The sequence below is a fragment of the Barbus barbus genome, assembly GCF_936440315.1.
Source record: "Barbus barbus genome assembly, chromosome: 35".
Classification (NCBI taxonomy): Eukaryota; Metazoa; Chordata; class Actinopteri; order Cypriniformes; family Cyprinidae; genus Barbus; species Barbus barbus.
This window is the reverse complement of record NC_136763.1, coordinates 18809000-18824085: the sequence shown is the minus strand read 5'-3', so window position 1 is coordinate 18824085 and position 15086 is coordinate 18809000. Positions and strand designations below refer to the sequence as shown.

Genomic DNA, 15086 nt, shown 5'->3' with positions numbered 1-15086 from the left:
GACCTGAGGAACACCACTGCTGCCATTCAGAACTAATCTAAGAGCCACCGCGGTATTGTCACCACTATTGTCAATGATTAAATTACCAGGCTTTTCAGAGCAACTATGAGGTGCATTATGGGATGGTAGAGGGGTACTCTCAGCTTTTGTCCTAAGGTTGCTGATTGTAGCAGCATTCCAGACTGGTATCCCTGCCCTCAGCACAGTCATCGACACACACACAGACACACACACACACACACACACACACACACATGCATGCACTGAATCTTTGACCATGGGCCAGGTCACCCCGCACACATTTTGGGCATTTTTGCTTAAGGTGTTACCTCTTTTTTTGACCATATTGGAGCCATATTGGAGGGGGAGTTTTACCAGAGCAACTGAGCCAGAACACAAGTTTTATGGGTAGTGGATGAAGACTGAAAACTAGACTGACACCAGCAGCAGTACTGATGGCGTATAGGCTGGCCCTGCTTTCACTGCATGTTTCAGCGCTATTAGAAACAATAGTCTCGCTGGATCCATAGGGGTGCAAAAGATGAGGTGAGTCATTCTGAATGAGGAAGAATGAGAGTAAAAGCAAACAAATTTTATCACATATTACTATATATATATATATATATATATATATATATATATATATATATATATATAATTTTTTTTATTTTTTTACTTTGATTGCTTTTACACAAAGTATTTTCATAACACAATGTTTTGTAATATCTGACACAAACTAGTGTATGGTGATTCTTGGTAGGTTATGGTACATAAAAAATTATTTTGCTCTTCTGTTCACTCTCCAGGACTCATCAGGATTGAGTTGAGTTAACTGCATGCTAGTGTTTTCCTTTCAAACTCTAGTGCTGCAGCAAACACCATGTTCAAGTACACTCCTCCATGGCAGGTGCTGTGTAACAGCCTAGATCATTCTTTTAAGGTAGGGCTATGCAAAAACATATGTTTTTGAAGAAATGGTTAGAATTTTACCATCTTAAAAATAAAGGTCCTTAATTGGCATTGATGATTCCATGAAGAACTTTTAACATCCATTCCACATAAAGTTATTTGTAATGAAAAATGTTGTTTATATTACTTAAATGTTCTTCATACTAAGAAAAAATGGTTTCTTTAAGAACTGATCACTGATCACTATTTGGGGAACCAAAAATGGTTCTTCTGTTGCACTGCTACGAACCCCCCCCCCCCCCCCCCATTTGGAACCTTTATTTTTAAGTGTATAGGGCTTTAAAAAATAATTATTTCATTCTATTACAAATTGTCAAATTAGTCTCACTTAATAAGCTTTATAACATACAGTGTATAATTGAAATTCCATATAAATAAAATTATGTGTATAGTACAATACTAGTGTTCTTACTTTATTATGATGCTTATATTCAATAACTAATAAAATACTCACTATATGTAATGTACAAAGTCAAATACTTGTGCATTATATGTTTTTCTGAATACATTGTATTGTGTTTGGGGCAAAGAAACATTTACCTGAACTTTGGCTTCTTCTTCTGTATTTTTGCGGCTATGAAGCCCCCTAGTTATGTGAGTGGAATTCACTGTTGTTATTTTACCAGTGCCGTAATTACAGTGGATAGCTGTACACAAGCTTTTGTTGCTGCCGTAAAGCAATCCGCCAATTTTGTGAAACTTCATACCTGCATGCTCACCAAATTTACAAACTCCCAGAACAGACGTTTGGAAAGAAACAAGCCATTCGCTTTATTAGATGTCAGTGAACCGTCAGAATGATTTTGAAACTTAAAAAATTATATTTAAAGGTAACAAAAAGTTTACATACAGTTGCTTTAAAACCCCTAGTTTAGATTTGTATTATTAAATCCACTTTTACATTTGTACAAAGTCCAATCATATGCACTTTTACTTGATCAGTTAAACAGTTACAAGTGATGAGTCTAGAAAAAGACATTTACTTGGTCATAAATTCTGGAATGTAAAATATGAGTGTCATGCTCTTTTCTTTCACTCATCCCGAGGGAGTTTTCCTCAAATGACAGCTTCAGCTTTAATTTTAATTGCACTGTTGTTGTTATCCTCACTACAGTCCATACAGGTAAATATAGTTAACAAGAATGTTTATTCAGGCCCATTTAACATCTCTAATGTAAATTCTGCATACAGATGGTTCCGTAACAAGCTTTTATATTAATATACAAGGTGTCCATTCTTCCTCAATACCCCATCCACAATCTATCAGTCTTCTGAACTCCTTCAGTCTGGGTGTGGGGTGTGTCTATGCATGCATATGTGATATTAGCTGAACTTTGTCAAGTCAGTGCAGTAAAGACAGAAGTGTCTTCTGATGCATGTGACACTACAGGCTTTCACACCGCTACTGATGTCTGAGGGTGAGTGTTGCTCACTTTTCTTTGGCTGAAAGGTTTTGTGAGAATAAATATTTCAGCATGTTATGTTAGAATAAATAGTTCATATTATTTGCTCATTTGAAATGTGTGAGATCATTTTTATGTACTGTATAAGATGCCTAATTCAGAGGAGAATAAAGTGACGTAACGTAATTAACAAATTAACAGTAAATGAGGAGAAAAAGATTGTGCTCAGTATTATATAGTATTACAATTCTTAAATGCATTTTATGGCAGGAAAGTTTCTTTTTTCAGCCATTTTATTGTCACTGAAGGTTATGATAATTTTTTTATGAAGCACTTCGATCTGTCTGGAAGAAAGTGAAAGAGTGAGATTTTACAAACTTGTTTTTTTGAGTACAGTCCACATTACACTGAACATTCATCAAAACATAGCTGTTCTGTTATCAGTAGTTGTTTCAATATCATGAAAAATGCATTTGAATCTGGATATGAAGCTTGTATTCAGTGGGCATATATTTAAAATGTTTTTATGGGGTAAAGACTCGCTGTAGCACAGTTCCCTTAATCTTTGTTTCAGCCATCATACTTCTGTAAAGCTACAGTATATTTTCTACACTTTTGGGACACCCCTCAAACATTCTGAGCCAATCAGCAAAGGCAGAGCAGTGGTTTCCAGGAAATTGGCCTGCTGTCATTTTATCAGCGGTTCACAGTTCACAATGTCACTCACGGACACCAGTGAGAGTGAGCAAAACTCCCTTACAACTACGTAAGCTTGTTCCAAGTGGTTCAAAGTGGTAGACACTCTTATCTATTGTTTTGATGCAGTACGCAGACCAGATAATTTTTTTTCCCTCAATGATAAATTATTCTTAAACAACGGATTACTACATATTTCTTCAATAACGTGAGGTGAGTGCCAGTTTTTTAATCTATATAATCACCATCTGAAGACATTTAAATACTTAAAAGTTTTGCCATCATAAAAGTTATTCAACAGAGATGACATATAAAAAAAAAACTTTCTAAAATATAAGCATAAAAATATATTATTCTCTCGCTCTTTTAGTACTAGGCCTAAGATGGGTTCAAGTATACTATTGAAAAAAAGCCTAACAGAAACATGATTTTCAGCTGAATAGTAGGATAAACTGATGAAGTCTTCCACGATTTTACCATAGTGAGAAAATGTTTTGATGTTCATTCTAAACAATTTATCAAGGAAATGCATTATTTTACAATAATGTCAGTTATTGTAAAATAACTGACATTATTGTCAAATTTAACAAAACTGAACAAAATACCAATTAATATACACTTACTCGTTTACAAGAAATATGGTAATTTATTTACAAAGGACAGTTTTAAAAGTCAGGAGTGAAAGTAACGTCTTTTTCTAGTGTTATATTTTTAACACTGTTTCGTGTTTTTTTTTAAGGTAATGTAAAATGTTTGATAAATGTCCTATATGTACATTTTACATGTTCTTCTCTCTTATTAGACACAACCTGTTAAACCTTGTACCTTGTAAACCATGTATGTTACATATCTGGAAATACGTTTTGTTACTCTCTACACACAGTGTGTTAATCATCTGATAGTCTCTGCACAGTCCTGAAGTAAATCTGTTGTTTCTTTTTTGTTGTTACCCAGAGACAGGCATCAACTCTGACGGTCAACCCATATGATCCATGGTCTCACTCCTCAGCAGAGAAGCAGGCTGTGAGCCATTCCCATTCTTCTCTGAGACCTCCACTTTCCAGGGCTACCCAGAACCATCCACCACCCAGAGTTCCCATGACCAGCAACCCAAAGCGCTGGGTGATGAAGCCCTTCTCCCCTAAGCTAGAGCAGTCAGATTTGCGCTCCATATTGAGCCCTACAGGTCAACCACAGTTGCTAGAGAACACGTGGAGCAGCAGTCAGGATGGTAACTCTTTCAGGTTCAGCTTGGAAAGCATAACAGTAACAGACATGCAGCCCACTGTGATAGTGTCCTCTGGGTATGGCAATAGTCCTCCAGATGTGATGGTCCAGGCTAGGCAAGTGGCTGTGTCTGAGGATGGAAGTGACAGTGAAGACTTTAGGCCCAGTACTACAAGCAACCCCAGCAGCCCTGGAACCGCCAGCAGTACAGGCTCACATGTTGGATTCTATTCCTTTGTAGATGACCCAGCAAGTGCAGAAGCAGAGATGAATGAGGTCTACATGGTTTCTCCACAAAGGCAGGCCAAACTTAATACCCTGAAGGAGAAGAGCACCTTTAAGCTACAGACGTACACAGAGGAAAATATACCTGGAAGGCTTTTTGAAGAAACTAATGGATATGACCCTTACCGAATCGAGGATGCCTCCACAGTGAATGAAGATGAGGAAAGTCCAGACCGAATGGACATCATCCGTAATCAGGCACCCAAGAAAATCCCTGCCCTTAAAGAGCAGTGGAGTGCCTTAGAAAATCTGGACCTCAGTAACACGCCGCAAAGGCTCCTGCATGGGTTTAGTCTAAGCTACAAACCAGTGAGCGAGAAGACTGAAGAAGCCAGGGTTGAGCCTGGCTCCATAGACAATGAGCAAATTGACTTCAATGCAGCACGAAAGCAGTTTCTAATGATGGAACAATCAAAACAGAACCCCTTCCTACAGAGTCCCGAGCGGCTCCCTTATTCCCCCAAACTGCGGGGAAGAACTCTATCCTCAACGGCCAGCATCTTCATTCTAAGACAAGTAAGCAAAGAGAGCATCCTAGAGGAGAACGAGATCCCACTAGCAACACAACAAGCAATTGTAGTAAAGACTGAAACTGTGACTGAGGATTCAAAAAATGGAGGTGCCTTAGATGATGTTGACTCTGGTCTTGGTGACCGAAGTGGAGGATACGCCAGCGATGGTAGCATTTCGAATGATCCTTCTATCGAGATGGAAAGCAGCTTGACGATGTCAAGTGCAGAGGAGACTCCCATTCAAAGGGAAATCAGAATTTCCCAACAACGGGAAGAGAATCTTCGTCGATCAAGGGGTATCTTGCACAAAGGCAATTCAGAGATGGTGGAGATCAGGATAAAGCCAATTCTGTCCTTGTCACCTCCACAGGTGAAAGCTGCAAAACCCAAAGAACCCAACAGAGTAAGTTTCCTCATTCAGAGAGAGCGTGAGCTTGAGAAACAGCGACAGATCACAGACAATGTTTCAAGCCATGATACCCAAGAGAACCAAGTACAGGACAATAAGAAGTCATTTGAGTCACAACCGGATGAAATTCCAGTCACATCTTTAGGGGCAAGTCTAAGAGAAAGTCCCACAACTGATTTAGAGCAAAGCACAATCTCTGCAGATGACATGCAGAATACAGAGAAACCTGGACTTGTAGAGGAAGGTAACCTTTTGGACTCAAAGGAAGTTCTTTCACCTTGCTGTCCTCATCGACATCCTGATGAATCTATCCTTCACAGAAACTCTGACAGCTGCACTTTTGGAAACCAAGTCCAAGTAAATGCACATCCTGAGGAGCATTCTAAAGTAAGCATTCATAAAGAAAATGGTGTAGAGTGCCAAACCAATACCCTCAGAACAAAGAAAGAGCCATCCTGGATTGTGGAAAATTACAACAGCATGTCAGGAAGGAAGAGATTTTACTCTCGAAATTCTTTGTCCCCACTGGAACCTGCAAAAACTAGTCGGTACACTCCTACCTGGAAATCTCACCTTGAGTACACTGACTGGAGCCCCAAAATGCAGAATGCCCCAAACAGCATCCGTCAGGAAATCGAAAAAGACCTCAGACGAGAGCAAGAGCTCCAAGAGCTGAGAGAGTCCAGTAGTCAGTTTTTCTCAGTACCCAACCCAGCATCCGTGAATCCAGTGCTAAGTTCCTCTGAACCCAGATCTCCTCTAACCAACGAGGAAACTGTATTTTCACCACAAACTACACATGGGAACATGGCAGAAGTGGATTCGGTATTTCCAGAAAAGACACATAATTACAGTAATCCTCATTCTGGGAGTCTGGACACTTCTCGATTATCCATGACAGGTATAACTCTTCAGTCTCACTGCACTCAAACATACTAAACATAACAAATAGGTAAGGGGGGGGGGGGGGGGGGGGGGGGTACTGTCTGTTACTGGGAAACTGCCTTATTATTCTGTACAATGTTTGTGGCATGTGCATTTCGTAACTTTTTGGTTTATACAGCAGCTAACTGATTAAAGCGTAAAATGTTTATGGATGTCAGCAGCACCAAGGAATGAGAAAGAATTGCCAACGTAGTTTCTGAACTTTGGACATACCATGACATTCTGCTTCACTGAAGAATGATTAATCATTTACTTCATGGATGTAAATGCGCATTTGAAGTTAAAGATTGCTTTTCACACAATCAAATGCATACATGCTATGTCTTTTTTTCCAATACAATTTGTGCTGGCCAAGATCACAGATCACTTATCAGTTCAGAATCTGTATCCATAATAGAACTATGACTACATTTCAACAGATACATTGTATGTTAAGATGTGTTTGCTTCAGAAATGCTCTTAGAAAATCATGATGATTTTTAAACACAGTAATTTATTTTAAAATGTATGGGGAATCGAATGACTCGTGTAAGTAGGTGAATGAATAGAAAACATAATCTCTTGTGTTTCTTTGTTTATCTCTCCAGATAAAAGTTCACAGTTGTTCTCACCACGACCCACTTTCAGACTTCCCTCTGTGTCAATTATGACACCCCAGCCATGGGGCAGCCCGAAACTCATGTCTCCAACTGTTTCCCAGACCACCCCCAACAAGCCCATGAGCACGCTTGCTGATCTGTCTTCGCCTTCTTCCCAAAAAGGTCTGACTGAGACACTGCTAAAGGACTTTGAGGACAGACGGGTCAAACTAAAGCTGGAAGAAAATGCAGTGAGTGAAAATTTCTTTCAGGAAATCACAAACCTCTCAAGTAAACAGCCCTAAAAAAAGATAGTTCACCCAAAAATGAAAACTGTGTAATCACCTTCATCTTCATGTCATTCCAAACTGCAAATCCATGGAAGAAAGTCACACACGTTTGAAATGACACAAGTAAAGAATATAATTTTTAGGTTGACTATCCATTCAAGAGATTAATGTCACAATGCAATGCAATGTAGAAGTGTATAGGCAGATTTTTTTTCACTTCATAAATTTTCTTTCTCAGTATGCTGGGATCCACCCTACTGATGACATAAACAATGAGGTGAGCTGAGGTTTTCAATGTGTAGTGCCCTCTGCTGGATTTTGGAACAGATCCAGTTTGATCATGTTGTGTAACTCTGGTTTCTCGGCAGGTTGTAGAGGCCACCCGTGTAATAAGGCATAAAAACCAACGAGCCCTGCAGTGGGAGGCAGGCATGTACGCCAAATAGAAGAGCTAATGAATCAGCACCGACACAACAGGACACACCAGAAATCATCTTCAGATGAGAAGGACTGGTTTTAATTCCACATTGCACTTACCAAGCACACTACTCGTGTCACCTCACCATATAAAGTCAATGAACATGAAACATGGACATTGCTTCCATCTCACTCAGTTTAGCTGGCTGTTCTGATTGGCTGGTGTGGTGGAAATAGGTGTTGGTGTGGAGAGCATCTTACCTGCTAGGGGTGATTTGTAAACTCTAGCAAGCTGGATCGTGAAAACTTTCTTTATCTATTTCTCCTCCCATTTAACTATCATCCTTAATACTTATAAAATCTGTCATCTGAAAATAAAACACCAAAGTGTGTTCCAGATCAATAATGTCACTAACCTTCAAATCTTAAGCACTTAAATGGATAGACCAGCTTGCTTTTTTTTACACAAGGAATAAAACCAAATAAGCAAAGTATAATCACCTATCAATCCTATACAGAGAGGAGGGACCATGAGATCTGGACCTGGACATGAACTCATTAATACACAAGCCTGTTGATCTAACAAAGTGGTCTTTAAATAATGAAAATAATGTTGAATCTTGCTTTCCACTGAAAAAATATAAAATATCATTAGAAGATTATTTTTGTATTGAATATTAAAGATTCATAAAGTTGCACTGGAGATGTTTGCTGTATTGTAAATGCAATCTGATAATTGTTTTTTATGTACAATCTTAACAGCTAAGACATTGTAAATTGTGTCTTCATGACTCAGAGTTTTGTTTCAATAGTAGTCTGGTATGTCAAAATTAACATAATATCAAAAGATAACATTGATGTATTCTGTGTTGTTAACACATTATAATAATATATGCAATATATATATTAAAAGACTTGATTTTTAGTAGATATGTTTAATGTATACCATTTTTTCAATAGAAGATTTTATGGTTTAGCCCTGAACAGTGATTCCTCACCACTGGTACTGCAGAAAGAAATTCAAACATAATGTAAAAGGGGAAACAAGAGATAGTTTTTAATCAATTTTCTTGTTGAGTCGATTTTACAAAAGCAGTATTTCTTCTTATTTTTCTTATATATTTTTTCTATAAATTATATTAAATAATACTAATGACTTTATTAGTGCTAAAAGCATGAGTGAAACTTAACACCTTTCTGGTTTGGTGTTTATGAAGGTGCACTTGAGCCTTATAAGACAAGTTGGGACAGAACACAAGATCCAGGGGGTGTGTTTGGATCCAACTCCTCCCACCTTACATTTAGCCTACCTAAACCTACCCGTCTCCACCCACTGATCCCTAAAACCTCCCATCCCCACCCCTAAACCTACCCGTCTCCACCCCCTGATCCCTAAACCCACCAATCCCCACCCCTAAACCTACTCGCCTCCACCCCCTGATCCCTAAACCCACCCATCCCCACCCCTAAACCTACCCGTCTCCACCCCCTGATCCCTAAACCCACCCATCCCCACCCCTAAACCTACTCGCCTCCACCCCCTGATCCCTAAACCCACCCATCCCCACCCCTAAACCTACTCGCCTCCACCCCCGATCCCTAAACCCACCCATCCCCACCCCTAAACCTACCCGTCTCCACCCCCTGATCCCTAAACCCACCCATCCCCACCCCTAAACCTACTCGCCTCCATCCCCTGATCCCTAAACCCACCCATCCCCACCCCTAAACCTACCCGTCTCCACCCCCTGATCCCTAAACCCACCCATCCCCACCCCTAAACCTACCCGTCTCCACCCCCTGATCCCTAAACCCACCCATCCCCACCCCTAAACCTACTCGCCTCCACCTCCTGATCCCTAAACCCACCCATCCCCACCCCTAAACCTACCCGTCTCCACCCCCTGATCCCTAAACCCACCCATCCCCACCCCTAAACCTACCCTTCTCCACCCCCTGATCCCTAAACCCTCCCATCCCCATCCCTAAACCTACCCGTCTCCACCCCCTGATCCCTAAACCTACTCGTCTCCACCCCCTGATCCCTAAACCCACCCATCCCCACCCCTAAACCTACTCGTCTCCACCCCCTGATCCCTAAACCCACCCATCCCCACCCCTAAACCTACTCGTCTCCACCCCCTGATCTCTAAACCCACCCATCCCCACCCCTAAACCTACTCGTCTCCACCCCCTGATCCCTAAACCCACCCATCTCCACCCCTAGATGTAGATCCAACCCCGCCCCCTGGATCTTTGTTCTGCAGTGAGGGGCTACTGCTTGTAGTGTTTTCTAACTACTTGTATGTTAAAGTTCCAGCAATATTCTAATCTCACTAATTAAGAGCCATCATAAAAATGACATAATTGCTGAACAATCTTCCTTCAAGTGGTTTCCCTTTAATGAATACTTTTTTTTATATATATATTTTTTTTTTATACTAGCATGTATAGCCAACGGCCACGGCACAGCAGCGCCATCTAGAGGAGAAAATACATGATTTTCTTTTAATATGATATTGTATAAAAATTAGGCAGGAGCTCTGTCAAACATGTTTTAAACATGCATGCAATGTAGTTTGCTTAGTTGTTTGTTCATTTCATGCCAGTGTCATTAAAAATGTCTACACAACAACAGTGCAGATTAAATAAAGCCACGGATGCTAGACAAGACTCAAAATCCTCATCTGAACCCTATTGTATTAGTGCCACAATTTGTTTTATGCTCTCAGAATAGGTAGATGCATTTACAAGCAGCAACAAGATACCTTTTAAAATCACTTTCACTTCAATCACACAGCTTCTATTCTGCATTAAACTGCAAATCAGTGCCAAGCGGGCCTTTCCACTCTTTCATCTCAATCAAAATCCATTTCCAGTGGATAAAACCTTTTGAGTAAGTGGAGTGCATTTTTTCCTGTATTTATAAACGAATATTCATATTAGCCTGCAGTAGCATTTAAATGCATTAGTGTATGCATGTGCTTTTGTTTGTATAATAAGTGGGACAGCATTTTATTAGCTATTATAATTAGGATCTGACAATGATCAATCTTTGGACCATGTGATTTGTTTATTTGCATGGGACATTACTTTCAATATGTAGGAGCGACTGGGGCTAGTTGTCACACGTCACTGTAGTCTAATGAATATTTGGCACAGCGGGTTTATTTTTGTAAGTTTCTGTATAAACATATACCTTAAACTCTTGGCTACAATGAGCAATTTGACATTTTCATCGCCCAAGCAAAAAAGTAATTCATTCAGTACACACTCTCCCACTACAGTGGAGCAAGTTGTCCCAGTAGGAACCTGTTATTTTTTAATGTTTTTCAAAAGAAGTCTCTTATACTCACCAAGGCTATATTGTAATGTAAATGTAATTTATTCCTGTGATGCAAAGCTGAATTTTCAGCATCATTACTCTAGTCTTCAGTGTCGCATGATCCTTCTGAAATCATTCTAATATGCTGATTTGCCGCTCAAGAAACATTTCTTATTATTATCAGTTATTAAAACATTTCAGACGTATGATTAAAAAAAAATCAACAAGGACACATTCAAATGATCAAAAGTGTTGGTAAAGACATTTATAATGTTACAAAGGATTTCTATTTCAGATAAAGGCTGCTTTTTTGAGATTTTTATTCATCAAAGAATCCTGAAAAAATGTATCATGGATTTCATAAAAATATTAAGCAGCAAAAACAATGTTTTCATTGTTGATATTAATAATAACCATTATAAATAATTGGAAATAAACTGGAGTAATGGCTGCTGAAAATTCAGCTTTGCGACACAGGAATACATTTTATTTTAAAATCTATTCAACTTGAAAGCAGTTCTTTTAAATTGAAATAATATTTCACAATATTATAGTTTTTACAGTATTTTTGATCAAAGAAATGCAGTCTTGGTGAGCATAAGAGACTTCTTTCAAAACATTTAAAAAAATCTTAATTATTTCAAATACACACACATACAGTATCAATACGGCTTATTTTTTGTCTTAAAGGTTAAAAATTACAGCTTTGAGATCCCAGTCTGCCAATCAAATGGGGGCCATTCTGACCGTCATGGACCTAAAGTCTTCCTGGTGGCCTCTCAAATGGGTTCGGTTTTGGGCATGTTCATACTTGTCATCTTCATGTACTGTGAAGTTCCTCTGGAGTTTCTGTACTTGGGTTCTTTGCTGCATGGTTTGAGCGGAGGCGGGCCGATGTTTTGGGCTGGGGTGGCGGCTCTGGCATCTCTGAGCTCGGAGCAGGGCAAACGCACTCTTAAACTCAACATCGTGGACTTCTGTTTTGGGGTCGTGGGAGGTCTCCTATCTGGATATATGTACCAGATGGGATCATCAATTCTCCTCCTGACAGCAATTCTAATCAGCCTTGTGGCATTACTGTACTCTGTGTTTGCCCTCACTGACTTGAGACATTCCCTATCCGAGAGTGAGCCGTTGCTGGCTGAATCCGAAAATGGGAAAACGATGGATCGAGTCTCTGTAGGCATGCTGATGACAGCAATGGTGTCGTTCATGCTAGGCATGGTTGGGGCAGAAAATGTGCTCCAGCTGTATGTGCTGAAGCCCCCCCTGAGCTGGGACTCGGTTTGGGCCGGATATGGCAGGGCCGCCACCAGTGCCATGTACCTGAGTAGCTTCATAGGGGTCCTCGGTCTGTTCAAAGTGTTGGGAGACACAGCCCTCACTCTACTGGGTATTGTGTCCAACTGTACTGGGATGGCAATCATGGCATTCGCTGTAGAAAGCTGGGTCTACTTCCTGGGTGAGTTTATTTTAAGGTAATTAAAGGTGATTTATCGTGGAATGATGCACATAGTCCCCACCTGACAGATATCACCGAAATAGGTCTCCAGTAATAGCCATAGAGCAGTGGTTCTCAACCAGTGACTATTATTATCAGGGTTGCCAGGTCTGCGTAACAAAACCAGCCAAATTGGCACTCAAAAATAGCCCATTCATGTTCAATCAAAATAGCATTCCAGGGGGTCAAAACCTCTTTGCATGGATTTTGTATCAAGCCACGGACTAAAAATAAGAATCCGCTGCAACAGTATTACAGTAGCCCAATTGAGCGGGAAAACCGCAGACTTTTCAACACTGATTATTATTGCACTTTCACAAGAGCACAAATCAAGCGTAACGTTATGAGGTAACCAAATTTTAAAAATGTGATTTCTAGATCTGGAAATTAAATGTAAATTAATCAAATCTCCATGTGCATTTTTATACTGAACATTTTTAGTTATGACATGCCCTCAGGCCATACAAGCTGAGTTTATTCCTTCATGGGAACAGATTTGGAGACATTTAGCATTAAATCACTTCCGCTGCAGTAAATGGGTGCCGTCAGAATGAGAGTACAAACAGCTGATAAAAACATCACAATAATCCACAAGTATCCACGACTCTGGTCCATCAGTTAACATCTTGTGGAGCTAGAAGTTGTGTGTTTGTAGTAAACTCATTTATAATAAAGGCAACTTTAAACCGTTACCTCTGGGTAAAATAGAGGTATCCATAATATTGCTTTCTCCAGTGAAAGGTTGAGATGTGTTGTTTTAAACAGCTAGAGGGATCATGATGTTTGCCTGCGTTCCCATGCCAACACTGCGAGCCATGCTGTCCAAGAATCTGCATCCTCAGCAATATGGTTAAGTTACAACTCCATAGAAACAAAAACTTGAAAAATGTGCTTCATCTAAGTATATGCTGTAGTTGAGGTCATACTGCACGTTATACGATACTTCATGAGAGTCCTCTGCTGTGTTTCTTGGCAGGGCGAGTCTTTGGGCTGCTCCAGGTGGTTCTAGCTGTATCTGATCTCTTGTCCAATGTCTTTTTCACCTCCATTTACCCACTAACTCTCGGCTGGTTCAGTGGCTTCTGCTTCCTCCTCTCCTGTGCTATTAGTTACATCAGTGCTGTCCCGATCATGTATGTAAATCTGTCGTTAAAAGACAACAGCAAAAGTTTGTTTGGTGGCTTCTTCTCATATCATGCAGGGTAATAGTTGTTCATTTTGTTTTCCAGTTATCGAAGTGGGCGAGACTTGAGACTTGGATCCATTTGAGATGTTGAACACTTACATGAAAATGTATGTTCTTATTTTGATTCAGTACTTCGGAGCCCCTAATGTGACGAAAAAAAAAGGATAAAAATGATATTTCAATGCTTTTGTGTTTGCTTTCTCACTAAACCTTTGCATTACCTGAGAATGTTTGCATTCACTCACAAAACCTTTGTGTTCTCTCACAAAAGTATTGCAATTCCTGAGAAAATTTGTGTTTGCTCACAAAACTTTTGCATTCTCTCGACAACGTTTTGCATTACCCAAGAAACTTTGCATTCACTCACAAGACCTTTCCGCACTCTCCCAAAATTATTGCATGCCCACAGAAAATTTCAATGCTTTTGCATTTGCTTGCAAAACTTTTGCGTACCCTGAAAACTTTGCATTTGTTTACAAAATTTTTGTTTCAGTTTCTCTTGCAAAGTTTTGTTCACACACAAAATTTTTGCATCGTTTAAATTTAATCAATTAAATTCCCTGTGAATCTTTGAATTCACTTGCAAAAGCACTGAAATACAGTTTTTCCTCCCACCTTGTGTATTAAGTATAAGTATTGTTTATGGTGGAAATAGTTTTAGGTCTTAATATAAAATACTATTAGCATTTTAGGACTGACACATGAAGTGTCTATAAAGTAAATTAAATAAATAAAATGTTTTATGTTGGAGAGCAGCATTGCAAATTATTTTCTATTGTTACAGTAAGTAGTATGTGTTTCTTTATGTGTTATTCTCAATAAACCTCCTTTAAAAAGATTGGTTATTTGTTCAATCATTCTATTCTCTAGTGGGCTAGTTTTTGTAGCAGCATGGGCAAAGGGTTCTGCACTTCACTTTTTTAAGCTTTTCTTCAGTTTGGTTCAGAGTAGAGATACTTCTTTCATTTTTTTCTGCGGATTCATCAGTATTTATAAATATCTTCCACAGATCCAGACAGAAACAGATCAGAACAACATAACAGAATATTTAGTAAAACACATGCATGTTGATGTGTTTTACCATCAGGATATTTTAAGTGTAATATCCAACAGCTGCCACATAGTGTCATCTAATCGTCAATGCACGACCTACTATGGCAAGCGTATTTGTGTAAAAACAAAGTTGGTAAAACTAATATTTTAGATAATTACAATTGTATTTCAGATTAGTCAGAATGACATTTTAATACATCTGCAATTATAATTTAATCAAAAAATCTAATCAATTCGGAATGGACAAAACAAAGTCCTGTCATACATTTTTTTTTTTTTCCTTTAAAGAA

At 39.2% G+C, this 15086-nt stretch overlaps 2 protein-coding genes across 3 annotated transcripts; both read left to right on the top strand.

The window, feature by feature from the left end:
- The first annotated feature begins 2313 nt into the window (after positions 1–2313).
- Positions 2314–8658, top strand: LOC306854728 (uncharacterized protein). 2 transcript variants are annotated; one of them, XM_079392970.1, is made up of 5 exons: positions 2314–2387; positions 4023–6402; positions 7034–7275; positions 7553–7591; positions 7683–8658. In XM_079392970.1, exons 2-5 carry the CDS (start codon positions 4167–4169, stop codon positions 7758–7760), a joined length of 2595 nt encoding a protein of 864 aa, XP_079249096.1. In that variant the 5' UTR covers positions 2314–2387; positions 4023–4166; the 3' UTR covers positions 7761–8658. The 2 variants fall into 2 exon arrangements, with proteins under 2 accessions (XP_079249096.1, XP_079249095.1); XM_079392969.1 differs by having other exon boundaries at positions 2314–3281.
- LOC306854791 (solute carrier family 46 member 2-like) lies at positions 7903–13809 on the top strand (the record flags this gene model as incomplete). Its single annotated transcript, XM_079393021.1, has 5 exons — positions 7903–7953; positions 11747–12518; positions 13323–13406; positions 13534–13725; positions 13787–13809. The coding sequence occupies 5 exons, from the start codon at positions 7903–7905 to the stop codon at positions 13807–13809; spliced, it is 1122 nt and encodes a 373-aa protein (XP_079249147.1).
- Positions 13810–15086: the final 1277 nt, after the last annotated feature.

Coding starts and splice junctions, on each gene's coding strand:
- LOC306854728 (XM_079392970.1), top strand. CDS start 4,167: ATGACCAGCAACCCAAAGCGCTGGGTGATGAAGCCCTTCTCCCCTAAG. Junction 7,276..7,552: donor TAAAGCTGGAAGAAAATGCA/GTGAGTGAAAAT, acceptor TTTCTTTCTCAG/TATGCTGGGATCCACCCTAC. Junction 7,592..7,682: donor CTGATGACATAAACAATGAG/GTGAGCTGAGGT, acceptor GTTTCTCGGCAG/GTTGTAGAGGCCACCCGTGT.